Here is a 19,050-nt window from a genome sequence, read left to right on the forward strand (position 1 = left end):
GGTTCGACACCCGCGGATTCACGTATCCCATTTTCCTCCCCTAATATATTTTTATTTATTTATTGGAGTGCCCTGGGGTCGGGGAGCCAACCTCGTACTTCGCGGAAAACACTTATTTTATATCCCCACTTATCCAAGAATTAACTAATGGTAAAAAACACACATCTGTTTTGTGACCACTCCTTCAACTTAAAACTTGGAAATCTCTATAATCCTTTCCACTCTCCAAAATACGTTTTTAATGCATAAAATAGCACTAATATTAAAGTTTATACCTTGGTACTTTTTTTACTTCAATTCAATGGACATTGTACCACTGCTGTAAGTGCGCTCATTGGCCACATGGGGGCAGTATAACAGACATAAGGCTATAAAAGGGTTGTCAAGTTTGATTCAAGACTTTTTAACTATATTTGATAATGCTCTTACCTTAACTAAATGAAAATGCTGAAGAATATATCACAAGTATCAGTGCCACTAAAATAGGCCATTAAAATAACAGCTTCAAAATGAAGTAGGATTTACTGTGCTTCAAACAACAACACATTATTAACAGTCACCTTGATAACAGGTCAAAATATATTTAGTCTTGCTTTTTTGCAATCACATGATTTATAGTGCTCATAAAACTCTTTGTTAGTCTGCGGCCGCCCCGTCAGCATTGCTCGAAGCCCGCCATCAACGAGAGGGCGAGCGACTCCACTGTAAAAAGATAAATAAATAAACATCTCAACTGTGCATAAAACATTCACATTGCATTAAAATTGGACTTACAATGAGGGAAAGAGCCACGACACACAGCCTTGTTGAGGATGGTCACCAGGAACATGTGACAATTTTTGAAATCAGACTCCATTTTAGCAATGGACTCGATCCTATGGGGAAAATACGAAAAATAAATCAATATTGAGGGTTTCTGAGATTACATCTTTCTCCACGTGCTCTTACTTCCAAGCTCCAAATCCGGCTTGCCATCGGTCTGAGAAGATGAGGACCAGGTTGAGAACCTTCATGATGGCTTCCTTAACAAAACTCACCTGAGCGGGGAGGGAGGGAAAAAATGATGCAATATTTTCTATTCCAAGCGAGTCAACAGGTTTGACATGTCGTCACTTCCCGTACCTAAAAATGATCTGCGCCGTCTTAAATAATTTGAAAATGAATACATGAATCGCTACAACTCGATTAATCACCTTCTCCCTCAATAAGCAACGGTCATGAATGGTCGCCAAGTATTTGTAATGGATCTTGATCAGCTGATCCAAGTCCTTTGCTTCCTGCACTTGGTGCTGGAACTCCAGTCCAGTGCTGTGCAGAATCTGACAGAAAGGAAAATGAATTTTGATTCCTTCAAAAGTTGTAATTATTCTGACTGATAAATTGAGGCAGGTAAAAGTATGCGTGTTCACCAAAGAGGTGTTCTGGACTCACCCTGGTCATGATGTAGTTGTGAAGACTGTTGACAAAATGCATCAGTTTGACACGCAGCAAACACATGCGGTGAATCTGCTGCCTGACCGGCGGTCGTTCTTTCGGTTTGGCATCGTCGGCCGGCGCCACCTCCAGTTTCATTGTGAAGTCTGCAAACTCTGAGAATCCAATAGAAGGTATGAGCGTGATTATGGAGCAGTTGAGCGCGACGGAGGGACCGGTGACGCCTACCGCTGAATCGAAGCGTGTCCAAGCTGTACTTGGCCCATTTGATCTGAAGCAGCAGCAGGAATACTTGATTGTAAATCTTTTGGCACTCGGAGCTGATCACAATGTCAACAGGCCACGGAACCTAGGAAGGAACAAAAAAAACACAATAATAAAATACTCTTTTGACCCTTTATTGAGTAGAAAACTACCTTGTAACTGAGGGTCAGCACTTCAAGATTATTGACCGGGTGTTTCTTCCGGCCAGGATCAATTGTCTCTAAGAAGATTGACAATCTTAAATAGTAAGAAAGATGTAGATTATTTACAGAATAAAACAATTAAAAACAGGCATACACAGGCAGTACCTGCTACTGTCCTCCGGGCGGCGCTGTCTGACTGCTTCCTGCAGCTGGCCGTTGAGGAAAGCTGGCTGCTGCCAGCTCTCCTTCTCTCGTACCTTGTCAAAGATGGCCGTGTAGAAGTCGTACATGGTGTCGCCGGCCTCTAGCAGGAAGTAATTCCTCATGGCCTGAAGGTACTCCAGCAGCCTAAAGGTGTGAAGAAGACCAAGATCTCATTCGAGGTTCCAATGTGCGGCGATGCTGGCTGACTGACTTATAGTCTTTCTTCAGGGTCGTCATGAGGTTGCCGCAGCAGTCGACGTAGCGCCGTTGGATGTGCGGGTAGAGGCAGGAGCGCAGCGTGAGCTCGAACGTCTGGCAGGTGACCGACTGCGACGAGCGGTCCACAGTGAAGTCGTCCCGAGAGAAGCACTCGTGGAAGTCGCTCTGCTCCAAGTAGAGCCTGACCCAACATCAAACACGGCCAGAAAATTCGAGTCCTTCATCTAAAATAATTTTAGAGTAAATTTTAAAATAATATTGTATCTGCAATTAATTGTTCTGCCGCTAGATAGTGGTAGCGTTCCATGTTAGCATTGCTGTGCAGTGAGCTGGGATGATTGTAAAATCCTAAAGAAAAAAAAAAGGGTAAAGTAAAGTGAGTGTAACTTGTTCTTGCGGCTCACCTGGCAAAGTTGATAGCCAGCAGTGGGTCATGAAGATTTTCAATCTGGAGATGCTGCGTGATGACCGACTGCATCCGGATCAGGCTCTTCCTGGTGGCCTGTTGCTCGGTCACGGCGCCAGAGGGAGACGCGTCCTGGCTGCGGAGACGCGACTGCACCGACTCCAGGAACAGCGTGTATAAACTCTTGCGCTCAGCATCTACATTGGAAAACACATCTTTAGCAGTCAGAATGGACGATTTCACCATAAAATGGGTCCATAAAACCGTTTCTTTCAAAAACCCTGACTGACCTCTGGAGGACTGCTGAGCATCTTCTTTGCGGTCCAGGTTCTTGAGGAGCTGCATGGACTTTCCAGCCATGATGATCTGCTTGAGGACGGGCTTAAGGAAGGCCACCATCGTTAGCTGCCGGTTTCCTCCTCCGCCGTCCCCTCCCGAACTGCCGCTGGCCGCGTCGCTCATCTCGCTCTCCACCGTCTCGGAGATGCTGTACAGCGTGTAGGTGGCGTGCCAGAAGTCCCTGTGGTTCACCGCCACGTCCTTGTTCCTCTGAATGATGAACTCTTTGGCGGGATCGAACAAGTGTCCGTGGACAATCCATTTGTCCACGATCTCCAAATATGGTCGTACGGTTTCAGTCCAGAGTGAAAACAGTAAAGCCACCTAACGGAGAAAAAGGTGAACGTGACGAAAAGCAGAAATAATCATTTTTAAAAAATCTCACCGTTTGCTCGGAAGCTTCCCCGACGCTGTCGTACTCAAGGATGGCCTTGTAGAGCGTGTTGAGTAGGTGGGACGCGCGAACCACATTGGGGGTCTCGGGGGGCACCTCAGCAATGCCGGTGCAAAAGACCTTGTGCAGCACTTTGATCTGCGCCAGCTGCGGGTTGAGACGCTCCAGCACGCCGGACAGCGTCACCGTCTCATCTGGAGGAGGAAAAAATAATAATTTAAGTCTATGAATTGCTCAGCCCGAGCTGACGAGACTTACCTTTGCAGACGAGGCCTCGCTCGATTGCAACCAGCTCCTCCTTGAAGCTGGTGAAGTATTTATTGAGGGCCCACACAAAGGCCTGGTAGGTCCTGAAGGGAGGCTCGGAGCCCCTCTTAGCGCCGGGCGGACCGAGCTCGGGGCAGTGACCCGTCACCTCGTCGATGAACCTCTGCAGCCGGGAAACCGCCTGGCCGTACGCGGCCACGTGCTCCAGCACGGACCGAAGGCAATTCTGCGGCAAATTGAGAAAAACGGGCCGATATTAAAAAGTACAGTGGATGAAATTGCATTTTCTTACACTTACACTGGTAAGATGAGTGACCACCACGTTATTCCTAACTGACACTTTCCCATCGTGATGCTGGAATATGAAGTGTTTCTTAACCCCAGACAGAAGCCTGGAAGATCAAATAACTGTAATTTGCTTTTGAACAAATAGACAGTGGTTAATGTTTTTTCTTAACCTTCACAGACAGTATAAAAAATTTGATCATGTGACTCACCACAGAGTTTCCCGGATGACTTGGGTCTCTGTAACAAAAGCTTTTTCTTCGGGCAGATACAGCGGATCCGTGTTGTACAAGTGCTGGTCCCTGCGGAGGAAAAAAGGTCATCGTAAACTTTTATTGAGTCATTTATAGGGTTGACCGAATTTGAAAAATAATTACGATTTTGTATGATGGGAGCAAATGTCGGTGTGTTGGCTTGGGTCTCACCAGACATTGAGCAAGTTGGAGTGTAAATGGAGGCTGTGGGCGAATCGGGAGGCGTGCGGCACCCAGTAGGGGGTCACTACGTGTTGCTCCAGCCAGGCTCGAGCATCGGGTTCACCCACTGCAAGAAAACCAGACCCAAACAAAAAGTCATTTTCTCCCCACGTACCGTGGATTGTGCCGCGATTGTTTCTGACCTGTCCACGGGACCGAAACCGTCTTGCTGCCTTGGTCTTTGTCCTCTTGTGGGGTTTTGTCCAACTGAATCCCGGAGTCCTCCCTGCTGATTGGCTGACAGCTGTCCTCGCCGTCGCTCTCCTCCTCAGACCACTCCTGATAACAGGAAATAACAGTTTAAGTAAATGAAAGGGCAAAAAAAAAAGACTCATAATACTCACGGGAGTATCAAGGTATGGCCCGTTGTCTATGTCCTCACCCTCCAGGAGGTATTTCGCCCAATCGAAGTTGTCCTTTGGTTCTGTGGGGTGATATCATTTTATTGAAAACAATCAGTCCCCCCACAAAAAAAAAAAAATCGTATGAGCCTAACTCACCGGCCTCCTTCAGCCGAGGTCTCTCTGTATAATTAGTGTTAGAGGGGGAGTCCGATAAGAGTAGTAACAGCGATAATATACCGAAGTGTACGTCAGTCTGTAAAACAAACGCAATCGTAAATACACAGAAACGATTCAAGACGATTGTGGCAGAGGTTACCTTTGTTTCATTGACGCTAGGTAAGGGCGAGTTGAGGAACTCGTCGGTCAACCTCATCCAGCTTTCAGCCTTACTCACTTCCGAGTGGACCATGAGTTTTTCGTAAATTCTGCGGCAAAAAAACAATACATTCCCAATCATTTTTGCCTCAATATTGAGCTCAAAAGTCAAAGGACATTTGAGCAACAAGTGTTAATAAAAACTAAAGGAGTAAAGACAGTTAACACAATTTGTTTGTCTCCTTCACGAGCCAAATAAAATTGAAATTAAAATAGACCCTCACCCACTGATGCTACGCTGCACTTTGTGACTGTCCACATCCAGGAAACGATGGAACCTGACAAGGGGAAAAAAACATAGATTTTAGAAAAATCAGGATAGGTGGTTGATCACACCATCTTACCTGAAATTGGACCAAGCGAATTTGAGAGCCATCTGGAAGTTGTTTTCCTCCTCATCTTGAAGACCACTCACACACCTGATCAGCTCCTTCGTCTCCTTCTCTGTTTCTCTCTCGAAATTGCTCAAGTGAGCCATAGCTTAGCTCGGCGTCACTTATGGTACCCTACACCAAAAGACACATTAATACCAGCGGCAGTATGTTTTGAATGACGCCATTTGTGTTTGTCGCCGGAGATGTCCGGTTAGCAACATGTTCATAGACGCGCCATTAGCCTCCAGAGGCGTTGTGCGCATGCGCGCGTTCAAAGAAAAACGCTTTTATCTGATTTCTTTTTTTTTTTTTACAACATATAACATGTTGATGATAATCAAATGCGAAGTGACAAGAAAATCTAAACCTTAATGATAAAATAAAAATCTGTATTGGTGTTTTGAATCACATTTTCCCACAATGCATCGCGCAGTAACGCGTCTTCGTTCTTCTTTACTGATTTTGACACAAACTCGTATTTTAGAAACATCAAGCATGCATTTATGATAACAAACACATGGGTTTACTGTCTCATTATTTGCTGCAATCTCCATGAGATAATACTCACTGAATAACACTATTGTGGCAGAAGTGAGGAATACGTCTTTATTCCATGACTCAACTTTGGCTAGATACAATTTGATGACTTCATAAAGGATAAACATATCACCTCACCCCTAATTGCAGGCTTGCTGGATGTGAAGTCTGATCCTGAGGTCACCATATTACGTTATAACACATGTTCACAATTTGACTGTATCATATAAAATAAATATTCACTAGAAATAAAAAGTATCAGCACTCGTCTATAAAACTGCGATATTTCATGGCTTTTGCGCCATATGATTTCAGTGCAACCTATGATTATAAATGTGTATTTACCTATATTTTATTTGATGCAAAGTCATTTCGCCAAAATAAAAACCTGCATGCAGGAACTTTGAGCAACAATCAGGGACGTCATTTAGCAACTTTAGCGTGAAACAAACCCCGCCTTCATTTTGCAACTAACTCCACCCGCCTCTCTCCCCATCGCTTGATTTTGAGTGTGCCACACAAGTCGTCTGCTTGGCGCACGCACGCACATTAAACGAGCGGAGCTCCAGCGAGCGACGCGTGCAAGCCAGCGCGATGAAGAGGAGGCTTCAGAAGAAATATTTGATTCTGATCCTCGCTTACACGGGTTTGCTCCTGCTCATCCCCTATGTGTTCGACTTCGGGGAGCGCTCGGTCCAGCGCGCCAAGCATGGGCTTCTGCAGCAGCAACAGTCGCGGTGCTCGGACCTGAAGAATGCCGTGGCGCTGCTGTGGGAGCACGGCTACAAAGTGGACGGCGCAAACGGCACGGAGCCGCCCGGGCCCGGCCAATCTCGCACGCACATCTATCTGCACGCCACTTGGAGGACCGGCTCGTCGTTCCTCGGCGAGCTGTTCAACCAGCACCCGGACGTGTTCTACCTGTACGAGCCCATGTGGCACATCTGGCAGGCCCTGTACCCCGGTGACGCGGGCAGCCTGCAGGGCGCCGTGCGCGACATGTTGAGCGCGTTATTCCGCTGCGACTTCTCCGTGCTCAAGCTGTACGCCGGCTCACAGAACCTCACCACCGCCTTCATCTTCGGCTGGAAGATGAACAAGGTGGTGTGCTCCGAGCCGCTGTGCGACGCCCACCAGCGCCACCGCGTCGGCCTGGTGCAGGAGGACCGCTGCGCCAAGTGCCCCAAGCGGGACATCCGCGAGCTGGAGCGGGAGTGCAAGAAGTACCCGGTGATGGTCATCAAGGGCGTGCGGGTTCTGGATCTCAACACCCTGGTGCCCCTCATGAAGGACCCGGGCGTCAACTTGCACATTGTGCAGCTATTTCGCGACCCGAGAGCCGTGCACAACTCTCGCCTCAAGTCCAAGCAGGCTCTGGTGAAGGAGAGCATCCAGGTATTTTTTGGGGGGTGGTGGTGGGGGCATTGATCCATCTGTACCCTATAGATGAGAAAAATAGTTTAGCTGCTGTAATATTAGGCATGTAAAAAATCTGCGCTGCTCCTCCAGGTGCTGCGGAGCAAGAAGCACAACGACAAGTACAAGCGTCTGCTTGTGCCCAACAACCGCATGAACCGAGCCGAGAGCTACGTTTCCAGCGCCATGGAGCTCATCTGCGACAACTGGCTGGGTGACATGATGCTGGTGACCAACGCGCCACCCTGGGTGCGCCGTAGCTACCACCGGGTCCGCTACGAGGACCTGGTCCTGCACCCGGCCGAAGAGCTGAAGAAGCTCTACCGCTTCTCCAACCTGTCCTCGTCGCCGGCGCTGGAGAGCTTCGCCCTCAACATGACCCATGGCCGCGGTTACTCATCGGACCGGCCCTTCCTCATCTCGTCACGGGATGCCAAGGAGGCCATCTATGCCTGGAGGGAGAGGCTCAGCGTGGAGCAGATCAACCAGGTGGAAGCCTATTGCAGCGAGGTCATGTGGCAGCTCGGATACCCCAAGCACGGCGCGGACAAAACCACATGAGGAGGTCGTACGGGTGAGAAGAGTTTGTAACTTTGGCACCATCAAACTTAAAAAGGCAAAACATACCTTCTCACTTTTTGAAAGTGGATACTTGGGGTGAAAGTCAGCGACAGGTTGAAAATACTCTACAGGAATCAACTCCATCCGAGTGGGAGCTATTTGGCTCGGCCTTCCTCTGATAAAGGTGTCATTGTCGAGTGGCTGCCTCGGGGGTCGGCGCCGCGGGCGGCTGAGGGTGTCGCCCGGGCCCTCGCGCTCGTGCCCCTAAGAAGGGGCTTCATTGTCCGCGGCTGGCCGTGACAGGCTATACGCCCCCCTGGGTTACCAGCATGTCACCGGCAGCTTCGGACAGGCGCAGCCTTGAGGAAAGCAGGCCTGCAAGAATGCCATTATTTTCTCGCACAAAACGTATCTTGTTCCTCCCTCAGCTTGTGCTAAATATGACTGTGATGATCAAATATTTTTTTATCGATTCATCGAATAATAGGATACAATTTTATTTGCGTTAAAGTGTATTAAAAAAATTATTTTATTACTTTATCGTCAAAATACATTCATGCACCTCTCTTCCAGGGCCTGCAAGTCGAGGCTGAGGGCAAAAGTCTATGTCCAGTTAGAGCAGAGCTGACTGGGAGCAGCCAAGCGCACAAAGACCATGACCAGGAGTAGGAAGAACTCAAAAAGTGGAATGCTTCAAAGACTGGGGAGCCTCTTACCACTTTTCCCTGTTCAGCAGCAGCCAGGAGGCTGCTTGATGCATCAAATGCTCGATTTTAGTCGCACTAACCCTACCTACTCTAAATCCCTGCAAAAGGTTGGGTGGATCAGAGGTGGCAGCATCAGCTTCACCTTGCCATGACTAAGCTAAGTGGATCTGCTAACCATGCTAACTGGAAAGTTCAAGGAGATTCCAATGTGTGTGCTTTGAGGGGCCTGCGTGAGGAAGTCTTGTTCCTCCCCCGCCTCCACCTAATTCCAAGGCCTCTTAGCCTCGGAGGAATCTGGACAGCTGCTGCAGCACCACACTGACAAAACACTCACATGGGCGGGACTTTTTTTTTTTTTTCCGACCCCTGTCCTTCCAATGACTTAAAACACAAAACAAATGGTACTGATTAGGGTTGAAAAAGTTGGCTTAAATTTACTGTGAATTTTCCAGCCCCTTTGCAATCGTAATCCTGATTATTTATATCTATCCTGTTGTGTTCAAACCATTGTGTTACGGCCTGCATCCAGATGATGGATGTTTTGATGATCAACTTTACAAGTTGGACTTTTTTGTTTTGTCATACTTTTTAAGCGACATGAACTATTTAAAGTGACCTCAATAAAGGATTTGTCAAAACCAAGAAATCGGAATTTTGTCCTGCCAAATATCGGAATCTGCATCGGCCTAAAAAAATCCGTATCCACGCATAATTGAAACATGTTTAAAGCAAAATTGCTAATCAATAGTTTTACTTTGGCTACAATGCTAACGAGTACAACAAACAGTTTGAGGTTCAATCGAGTCCCAAAAATGAGTTTATTCTTTTGTAAGTGCTACTTCGTCCTGAAAAGACCGTTACAGTGAAACATCGACTAGCAGCGGTCACTCTTGGCTGCTGCTCAGGACAATTATTTGCATGCGGAGCAAGCGTGACAGCCTGACGTGACGTGACGTGGCGGCAGCCCCCCGCCGCAAACTGCATCGCGTTACGTAACAGGAAGCCTCTCATGCATCTTCATCACGTTGAGGCCCTTTTTCCTCCTCTCTTGCTACAAAAAGTCATCTTAGTGCCAAGCCATGTTATACTTTTTGCTCTTTTGTGATCAAATTGTTTACTGAGGAGTTAGGGGAGGGATCACTAATTAAACCTTTAGGCCAATGTCCACATTTGGGTTTTCAAAGGGATTATTGGGGGAATTTTTTTTCATAAATCTACTGCCTGCAGCCCTTTAAAAAAAAAAAAGAAAAATGCTTCATCGGTCAGTAATAATAAGGCTGGTGATGTTAAAGTGCCAAAGAAGCTGAACTAAATTTTGGGTCTGCGGGCGGGGATTTAACCAGCAAACAGGATTTCATGCAGATATTTTTGATTCATTACAATAGTCTAAAAAAAAATCTAAAAAAAAAGAACCGCGCCCTTATGCTTTTTTAGGCTTGATGTTCGACCTCCGCCAAGGCTCAAAAAGCCTGGAGACACACAGCTGCAAATGTTAACAGTCATAAGACATAACAAAGCTGGTCGTTGTGACAAATTTTCATTATGGCAAAGCTTTTTTGTTATCTCACGTCAGCTGGTGGTGCGCTAATAGAGACGTCTGGAGGGGCAATGCATTCCCTGCCCCATAGTCCGATATTTTGAAGTTGATAATGATAATCGTTGCGAAATCATGGGCCGATGTCTACTCACATTCCAGAGAAATCCAACAGGGATGATGGCAACAAGTTCCTCGGCGGAGGAAATGTTGATAATTGCTTCATCTTGAGTTTTTCTCTTTTTTTAAGACAATGTGGTCAACGTTATTAATGTTCAAAGTCATATTTGGCCTAATTTGACAAAAATAAAACATATCTCGGAAGAACATCGAGTGCTTATCAGATGTGATCCTCGATGGGGAAAACCAAGCGGGTGCCTCGGCTCAGCAGTTCCTGCTCTCGGGAGTCCAGCTCGCGCTCCAGAGCTTCCTCGGACGTGCTGCCGCTGCGTTTTCCGTTGGCGTTCCACCCGGTCGTTCCGCCGTCACCCGACAGCCCGTTGGTGGCGATGGCCGCGTCGCCGAACGTGAAGGACAGGTCGCCGTCGTCGCCGTCCGGGTCTCTCAGCTGCTCCTGGTTCTGGAATAGGAGATCCGGAGTGAACATGGGATGGAATTGAGCAGCAATAGATTTAATGAACATGAAGTTTGTCTTCTGTTTAGGAAAGTGCAACACCATTTCTAGAACCCCCCCCCCCTGGAGTTTGTTCTTTTTCCATTAACCAGGGAGCATTGAGCAAACAGCTGGACAAACACACAGTGAGGCTTGAAGGAGGTCCGCGCCCTACTGAGCGACACTCGGGTTCTATTTCTTCTGAAGGCCACATGCCGATGACACTCATTGGAGCATTTCCTGCCTGTGTTGTGGGGCGAGGTTTCACTCTCTCATTGATAGCTGACAATCAATAGCGGGCCGCAGGACACAGCGGGACGTCGGAAAACAGGCGGGGACGGACGGGACAATTACGTCGGGAACACAATGGGACGGGCAAATGTAGAGCGGAAAAGTAGAAGCCGAAAGTTGAGAATTTATTAGCCTGTGGTGAGAAGTGTTTTTTTTTCTTTCCATGAGACCAAGCACATGCAGCGTCTTAGATGATCGCTGAGGGAGTGCAGAGAAGCAGGGAGAAAAAAAAGGCCCTTTGTGCCCACGCAATGCAAATAAAAAGCCTTTCTGACCATCCATTTTCTCCTTTGTACGCATTTGCTGGCAGGAGGCGGGAACACCAGGACAATGTTCCGATTCTCCTCAGTGAAAAGGCTTCAGTATTCCCAAGGGAAGACTTCCTGAGGCTAAAGACAAATGATTTTTCGCCTCAGATGTGCTTTTGTTACTGCACCGCCACATTGTGACACATTACAGTTGATTCATATGCTAGCATTAGCCACAAGCTATTGTGTAAAATGTTGCAAATAAATAAAGAAATAAATACCTAATGATCCTTCATGAATTCTGCCTAGCAACAAATGTGACCAATATTAGCTGGATTTTCAAAAATGTATTCATGATGAAGGTTCTGTTTAACTGCCTATGTACTCGCTTGTTTTTTTTTTTGTTTTTTTTATTTAACTTCGGCACAAACAGGCTTCCATACTCAAAAAGTAGGTTTGTTCGGAGAAGTTGTTGACTGACCTCGTAGGCGCGTGGGCTGGTCAGGCAGCTGGCCAGGGGTCCGCAGTAGCCGGGCAGCGTGGAAGCGAGCGGGGGGCCGCTGTGCGTCAGGATGGGCTTCAAGTAGCTGAACGGCTCTTAAGGAAAAAGACTCACCCCTTCTGTCACTTTATTTGTCTTCTCATTCATTCGGATTCTAACTCCATTAATTTAATCTTATCTTGAATCGACAAGAATAGAAATATAGTTCTTATTTCCCTACCATATAAAAAGATACTTGTGATCAAAGGTGTACCACATCCTGAAGAGCCAGGCGCTCTCCTGTTTGGTTTTGTTCTGTCCTTCACCCTGGGGGACATCCTGCACATTTCAAACAAAAAAAACAAAAAAAAACACTCGAAATTGCATATTTGATATTCAAATGATCAGATCACTCGCACAAGAATTAAAGGCGTCCTGTCTCTTTAAGAACCTGGCCTCTATTAATTTGACGGGCTGAACTATTTTCGAGTCTTCTTCCTTTCTTCAATTGCAGAAGCACAACTAAAAGTGTCAACGTAAGTAAGACACAAACGTGAGGCCTCGCCTCACCACAGGATGAGATGGGATTGTGATTGGACGCTCTCACATAGCAGCCCCGCAAAATGTCACAATGTACGTCTTAGGAAATAAATCATTCCATACCCCACTCACCCCTTGTAGGACCTGGAAGGTGTCGACACAAGGTTGCGGGTCTTGATCTGGGTCCACTCCCACCCTGCAACACAGAAAGACAAAACCAGTTTCTCATAAATTCTCATTTTAGAGCTTTATGCTGTATACACGCCCTGAATGTGTTGTCTTTTTTGTTTTTTTTTAAAGCCACAACTTCCTGTTTCAACAACACACACATTTCTGAGTTTGCAAGCAATGCCGGAGGAGTTTAGACAAGTCAATCTAGTTGCATGTCCAAAAAAGCTTTTTTTTTTTTTATTGTTATTTCATATATCTAAAGAAAGAAATATCGCTTACACTAGCAAAATATATTGCATAGGAAAAAAAAAACATCCATGTCAGAGCCTCACGTGTATAAATAATTGCCCCTCTAGTGTCTCTTACACCACGAGGGGATTAAAACTGGGCCAAGAAGGATTTTCAAGAGGGGCACTTTTAATTCACATAAACTTGGGAGCAGTCGACTAATCGCCTCTTTGGATGGGAGCCGAAAGAGACAAGTGCAGCATTCTATGAACTTCTCCAAGCAATGAATAATAGGAAATATGCCGTTGCTTTTAGGTTTCCATGGCAACCACACGTTTTCCTTGGCAGCCACTTGAAAGCAAAATAACATCTATGAGTCCTTCTATTAAAAACAATCACTCGCTATGACTCGACATCAATTTCACTAAATTAAATTATGTTTATCAAGACCCAAGCGTGAAATTCAACAGCAAGCCATTCCAACCAAAATGGCAGCCTTTCTTTGTTCTTTCAGGAATGACTTTTTTCTCCTGTAGTTTCTCATGATAGACGTGCCGACCAAATTTCTTGTTGCTACTTGAAACTGGCTTCGGGGGCTAAATATTTTCACTTGCGAGGAGGACGTTCAGTCAAGAGCTAACTACGTAGCATCGTGTTATTAGCGTTTTTATTAGCAAAATGGCAGACTTCGTGTTAACTTTTCGGGATAAGACTTTTTGAGACTTCTTTCTGGGATTACTTGTGATAGACAAATTCCGTGTGGCTAAGTGAAACTGGCTTCGAGGTTGGATATTCAGTAACACAAACACAGGATCTTGGGAGTGGTGAAGGGTCATTTGTAGAAGGCGCAAAAAAGAAATAAAACAAGGCCGTCATGAGTTGAAGACATGGGGCCCCCCGAGGGGGAGATAAATCGCACGTAGATACAAACACACGTCCTCACTTATGTAAGAGGCTCTTCCACTGACTTCCTCTCGTCCGCTGACCCTGAAAAAAAGGCCCCACGCTCAGTCTCAGCATAGCCATCCGTGATTTCTCATCACGTCCTATTTGGTCTGCGGCCCAAAATGGCGGAAGCCGTGTCAAAACAACGCCTTCCTCTTTCACAGCTTCCACACACATAAATAAGATGTGAAAATGATGAGGGGTTATTAATTGATCCGTGTTTATGATTCACACTGGTATTATATAGGGAACTAAAAACTATATTTTTTCTAACAATTAATCTGTATTATAATAAACAATATCAGATTTATTACTGACAGAATTTCAAATATTCTGATAGGTGATGGCCACGAACATCATCACAGCAATGTAGCGCTTACAGCAGCAGCAGCATGTCCTCGTTGCCATGGCAACCGGTTCAAGAGGGGGCGATTTTGGCAGTGCTACACGGCAACACAATGGTTCCTCCTCGCACCCAGGCTGCATTAGTCATATTAAACACGGCCTCTTTTTTTGCACACGCACACACAGATGCCTAATCCGCTTTAGGAGCTCTCCCTCGTGTGTTTGTGTGCGTTGCAATACTCATACTAAGAGGCTAGAAGCAAGCATTAGTCATCAAACTCAACGAGTCCCGAGGTGTGCATGCAGGCTCCCTCTGGCAGTACATTAACCAATCACAAGCTAAGTACAGTTCAGCAGACTTTCACTTTTTAGTGGAATACATCAAAAAGAATCCCTATTGTTATGCGGTATTGATGTTTAAATCCTGCATAATGATACAGAGACACTTTTTAGGAATACAATCCAAGTCTTGTTTTGATGAACACTTAGGCCCGCTATGCTTCTGTATTTTAATGTCGGTCATTATGGTGGTACTTGGAAAGTGAAGTGTTTTTTTATTTGGTAAAAAAAAACGGGTTTAACATTTTGGGGGTGGATCAGAATGAGATGCAGGAATTAAATATGCAGGAATTCCAAGGCAGAACCATACAGATGGAAATTGGGCACCCTTGCACCATCTTCTGGACGACCAATCAGAGAAAGTCTCGCCTCATTGGTCAAATGAGCTCTTAACTGAATGAGAATGTTGTGAATATAGCGTGTCGTGACATGTCACCTGATGTGCAGCCAAGACAACATGGGCGTGGTCCCTCCTCCAAAGACCCACACGGTGAAGAAGACGATGAGCAGCGTGGTGGTGAAGATCATCTGTCGGGCGTAGGTCGCCGTGTCGCGGATGGCCAAGGCGAACGCCATCGCCCCGCGCAGTCCTGCAAATCAGGGTCACAATCGATTGTGGCAATTTTGAAGGTGCGCATTTGGTCAAGAAGGAAAAGACGTACCAGCAAACATCATCATGTGCTGGAAGTTTCCTTTAATCTTGTGTCGGCGGCCCAGGTTGAGCAGGAAGGAGAGCGGGTAGATGTTTAAGGCTCGTCCCAGGAAGATGGCAATCTGGCAGGTGATTTTGGTTAAGACATTTTTACGACCCCCCCGAATCATTTTAGGCAACAGTTCTTGAGGATACAAAAGCACCCGTGATGAAGATAGGGCTGAAGACGTGGCTCTGGAAAGTAAACAGAGCCAAGCCCATGTAGGAGAAGATAAAGTTCTCAGCCAGGAAGTGAAGGACCTCGAAGAGCTGCGGAGAACAAATGGCAAAAAGGTCATTTCATGAGGAACAACGGCGTGAACTGCGGCACCACTGTCCCTAATATTGTGACCTGCGATGCAATTGTATATTTCTATTGCACCCCTGCTTTCTGTCAAATATAAACATGTTGTGTGTGTAATCCGCGTACAGGCTGAACAGCCGCAGAGTCAGGAGGGATGTCCTGTCAGATGATTGGTGGCGATTAAGGTCACAGCAGGCAGATCGTTGGGCCATCTGGCATTGGGGACACTGTCCACTGATGTCTGCGAGTATGTGGGTCGTCTACCCCCCCAAAAAAAACATGGAGGGTAACACTTACCTGCTTTGTACGCTTGGTGGACTCCACGGAGAGGTTGTTGTAGGTGTAGTGTGCCTGAGTGATGCCGCAGAAAAGCACAGACACCACACCTGCAGGAACACGATATTCGCTGATTCGGCCATCATGACAAAATAATTACGATGCTTTTCGTCTTCACCTGTGAATCCGCAAGCCTCCGCCAACAGGAAGGTGCTCCAGGACATTAGGAAGAAGAGGGCCGTCTCCAGCAGGGGGAAGCAGTGCAGCTTGGTAAATTTGGTCACGTTCAGAACCAGGATTACAGTTAAGGAATGTTTTCACCGACATTTTGCAATTGACTATTCTTGCTTTGGCGCCATCTGGTGAGTTGTTCCAGTTATAGAAACAATGATAGATTTCATTCTTCTAATCACTGGCATTTGAACAGGGGTGTGTAGACTTTTTATAGCTTGTCTTAAAAGATTGAAGAAAAGGATATGAGAGCGGTGACCACTCCCGTGGCGGCACCCATCATGAAGGAGCCGCTGAAAATCCCCAGGAAAACCCCAACGGACTTGAAGAAAGCCGAGGCGTCGAACATGTGCGTGTTGGCGCCTCGGGGCTGGTAGGCCATGATGGAGCTGACATTTGGGGAGGAAAAAAAAGAAAAAACAAAGATATGATATTTTCATTATTATTAATTGATTCTTTTGCTTTACTGAAACGTATTCATTGCATGGGTTAAATGTGCAGCATGACAATGCAAGGGGTGTTACGCACTCTTGCCGCTAGAGGGAGCCAAAGGACGACACATCTTCATATGGGTTTCAATAGCCTGTCAATTATTTCCTATATATGTAAATATTGTTTTAGTATTGTTTTGGAAATTTTGGGGGATTTCTTTTAGGTATTTAAGTACAGATGTCTTCATATTTTTAACCTACGGTGCTTGTTGGCAAGAAAGGTTTGAAAAAAAAAAACTCACGAGGACAGCACGATGGCCACGGCATCATTCATGACGCTCTCGCCGAACAGCAGAGCGTACAGGTCGCCATCCGCGTGCAGCTCGTTGAAGATGGCCAACACTGTCACTAAATAAAAAAATCAAATTTAATGTGCCATGTACAAAGTATGTGCTTGTACAACTTTGGAAATATGAAGAGACCACTTCCAAATGATCTACAATTTTACTAATATGGATGAATTTTTAGTCAAGTCACATGCCTGGGTCGGTGGCTGAGATGATGGCCCCGAAGAAAAGACAGTCAGTGTAGTAGAACTTGTCACTCAGCTGGCCGACCACTTGCATCAGTTTGACCACGCCGTACATCAAATTCCTGCGACGACAATACAAACGGTTAGAGTCCATCAGTTGGTCCAAAAATAGAATTGCACAACCAGTGTACTATTGCAACATGCTGGCAATATAAGGTAGTGTATTGTTGTGTGGTCCCAACACTTTTGCTCATAGGCTGGCCATAAAAAAAAAATCTCATGGACTCTCACCCGATCACGAAACACGATACAGCCGTGCCTAGGAATGCGTAGGTGAGAATGGAGCCCAGATTCCTGAAGAAATGTTTCTAAAAAGGAGAATAAGAAATGTGCTTAGTCAGGGAAAATGTTCTGCTATTTACTGCAGGATATTTGTGCCGGATGCATGACCTGGATGTCAGCAAAAAACTGCAAGCATGTGTGTGTTTTTAGTGGGTTGGGTGGGGGGGACACTTGATGGCCCAAACTGACAAGTTTTAGATCAAACACCAGCACGTCTCGATGTAATCTTTAACCCGGTAAGCACTTACGTAATGGTTTTAAAGGGCAAGTGCCACGCCCCTTAAAGGCACACGTCCAACACGCAGATATTGCAGTATGGTAGTTTCTTTCCATTTCATTTGACTGTTTTATTTTTCCAGTGTTATTTAATTAAAAGCATGATGCAAGTCTGGACGTAAGCCAAGTGCAGAAGGACTACAAAGATGGCTGCCCGAGAAATTGTTTTTACGTGATCCCAAAAATAAAAAAAATAAAAAAATCTCACCTTCTTCAGGCTGTAGCCGGCGTGGAAAATAATGGGAGGCAGCAAAATGTTGAAGAAGACTTCCGGGTCGAAGGTAACCTAAGAGATAGAAAGAGGACACTAAGGGTCAGTTGAGGACATTTTGTTTGCGTTGTTTGATTTGACATCACCTTGCGCAGCATGTCGTTCTGCTCCACGTTGTGAATGTCACGGGAATCGATCTCGCCTTTGAGGGTGTACTCAAAGAACTTGCCGCTGATGTTGAGCAGTAGACTGCTGCTGGCGGGCCCTTTGGTCAGCGCACAGCTGGGGGGGCTCTTGTTGTGGTAGCTGGTGGCGGGGATGCCGTAACGCAGGATGACGCCCACCAGCAGGCCTACCAAAAAGATAGACAGGGGGGGGGGGCAGTCGGTCAACAGTTAGGAGCACAAGTGATGGGACGGAACCTTCTATGGGAACCAATATCTCATGATCCAAAGCATACATCATCATAAATCTAAGGAAAGGAACATCTCAGACCAACAGAAAAGTACAGATATCTGTTCACCAGTAAAACTAAACATTTATCAGAAAAACAAATTGTAAAGTTGGCGATACTGGAAATCTACACAGTATTTGTGACTTCCCACCACTAATGTAAATACAGTAATGTATTTTCCCAAAAGGGATAAGCGGTTCAGATGATTGGATGGATGGATGGATGGTGGATGGATGGATGGATGGATGGATGGATGGATGGATGGATGGATGGGATGGATGGATGGAAAGCTACACGCCTCACCGTAAATCATCGCCAGGCCGGTTTCGTGCAGGAAGCGTACGCGCCGGTGCTTGAAGAGCCATATCGTGAGGATGGTGAGGGTGAGCAGCAGGATGAAGGTCAGCAGATTGACGCTGTCCTGCCGGTGGCTCTCCTCGGCTTCCTTCTCCGTGGCAAGGTCCTCCAACGCGGCGGCGTCCTCCTGCCCGGATGCCGCCATCACATTCATCGTCATCATCATCGTCGTCGTCGCGAGGAATGCGGCCATGGCGCTGGGAGGATGTTGCACACTCACGCCGCCCTCCACGCCATATTAATGCGGGAAAGCACGCACCGAGAGCCCCGCTTGACTCGTTGCCACACGCCGCTCAGCTCCTTCGCTTAAAGGCACAGTAGACACGCGCGACTCAGTGTCCAAATCGTCTGCGTGGAAGGGGAGGAGGGGTTGGGGGGGGGGGGGGGTACCAGTCGTGTACGGATGGAGACGCCCACCAACATCACCCCGAGGCAACTGAGTCATGGCTTTTTGTCTTGTTGGCT

The 19,050-nt window shown here is 46.5% G+C and overlaps 3 protein-coding genes across 3 annotated transcripts; 1 reads left to right on the forward strand and 2 right to left on the reverse strand.

Moving 5' to 3' along the window:
- Nucleotides 1-291: 291 nt before the first annotated feature.
- Nucleotides 292-5,787, reverse strand: tubgcp5 (tubulin, gamma complex associated protein 5). Its single transcript, XM_037248663.1, has 22 exons — nucleotides 5,495-5,787; nucleotides 5,375-5,428; nucleotides 5,092-5,200; nucleotides 4,932-5,028; nucleotides 4,776-4,855; nucleotides 4,575-4,710; nucleotides 4,381-4,498; nucleotides 4,168-4,257; nucleotides 3,969-4,062; nucleotides 3,662-3,896; nucleotides 3,395-3,597; nucleotides 2,961-3,333; nucleotides 2,669-2,867; nucleotides 2,257-2,445; nucleotides 2,007-2,189; nucleotides 1,851-1,935; nucleotides 1,663-1,783; nucleotides 1,432-1,589; nucleotides 1,194-1,319; nucleotides 949-1,037; nucleotides 775-875; nucleotides 292-702 (listed from the first exon to the last, which is right to left on the reverse strand). Exons 1-22 carry the CDS (start codon nucleotides 5,626-5,628, stop codon nucleotides 656-658), a joined length of 3,021 nt encoding a protein of 1,006 aa, XP_037104558.1. The 5' UTR covers nucleotides 5,629-5,787; the 3' UTR covers nucleotides 292-655.
- A 775-nt stretch (nucleotides 5,788-6,562) lies between these two features.
- Nucleotides 6,563-9,387, forward strand: chst7 (carbohydrate (N-acetylglucosamine 6-O) sulfotransferase 7). Its single transcript, XM_037248681.1, has 3 exons — nucleotides 6,563-7,456; nucleotides 7,571-8,051; nucleotides 8,611-9,387. Exons 1-2 carry the CDS (start codon nucleotides 6,656-6,658, stop codon nucleotides 8,036-8,038), a joined length of 1,269 nt encoding a protein of 422 aa, XP_037104576.1. The 5' UTR covers nucleotides 6,563-6,655; the 3' UTR covers nucleotides 8,039-8,051; nucleotides 8,611-9,387.
- A 605-nt stretch (nucleotides 9,388-9,992) lies between these two features.
- slc9a7 (solute carrier family 9 member 7) lies at nucleotides 9,993-18,991 on the reverse strand. The gene is made up of 17 exons (XM_037248670.1): nucleotides 18,976-18,991; nucleotides 18,532-18,890; nucleotides 17,921-18,126; nucleotides 17,772-17,849; nucleotides 17,237-17,313; nucleotides 16,955-17,067; nucleotides 16,716-16,821; nucleotides 16,230-16,371; nucleotides 15,930-16,035; nucleotides 15,773-15,861; nucleotides 15,328-15,441; nucleotides 15,143-15,254; nucleotides 14,917-15,070; nucleotides 12,585-12,648; nucleotides 12,169-12,251; nucleotides 11,913-12,018; nucleotides 9,993-10,859 (listed from the first exon to the last, which is right to left on the reverse strand). Exons 2-17 carry the CDS (start codon nucleotides 18,776-18,778, stop codon nucleotides 10,620-10,622), a joined length of 2,037 nt encoding a protein of 678 aa, XP_037104565.1. The 5' UTR covers nucleotides 18,779-18,890; nucleotides 18,976-18,991; the 3' UTR covers nucleotides 9,993-10,619.
- Nucleotides 18,992-19,050: the final 59 nt, after the last annotated feature.

Source organism: Syngnathus acus, chromosome 4 (assembly GCF_901709675.1).
Source record: "Syngnathus acus chromosome 4, fSynAcu1.2, whole genome shotgun sequence".
Taxonomy (NCBI): domain Eukaryota; kingdom Metazoa; phylum Chordata; class Actinopteri; order Syngnathiformes; family Syngnathidae; genus Syngnathus; species Syngnathus acus.

Bases quoted from the DNA above. Each gene is read 5' to 3' on its own strand.
- tubgcp5 (XM_037248663.1), bottom strand. From the start codon at position 5,628: ATGGCTCACTTGAGCAATTTCGAGAGAGAAACAGAGAAGGAGACGAAG. The intron at 5,029-5,091 runs GTAACCTCTGCC...TTTGTTTTACAG, and splicing joins CTAGCGTCAATGAAACAAAG to ACTGACGTACACTTCGGTAT. The intron at 4,499-4,574 runs GTCAGAAACAAT...GTTTTCTTGCAG, and splicing joins GGTTTCGGTCCCGTGGACAG to TGGGTGAACCCGATGCTCGA.
- chst7 (XM_037248681.1), top strand. From the start codon at position 6,656: ATGAAGAGGAGGCTTCAGAAGAAATATTTGATTCTGATCCTCGCTTAC. The intron at 7,457-7,570 runs GTATTTTTTGGG...CTGCTCCTCCAG, and splicing joins TGGTGAAGGAGAGCATCCAG to GTGCTGCGGAGCAAGAAGCA.
- slc9a7 (XM_037248670.1), bottom strand. From the start codon at position 18,778: ATGGCCGCATTCCTCGCGACGACGACGATGATGATGACGATGAATGTG. The intron at 17,314-17,771 runs GTGAGATTTTTT...TCTCCTTTTTAG, and splicing joins CCGGCTACAGCCTGAAGAAG to AAACATTTCTTCAGGAATCT. The intron at 15,255-15,327 runs GTATCCTCAAGA...ATCACCTGCCAG, and splicing joins TCTTCATCACGGGTGCTTTT to ATTGCCATCTTCCTGGGACG.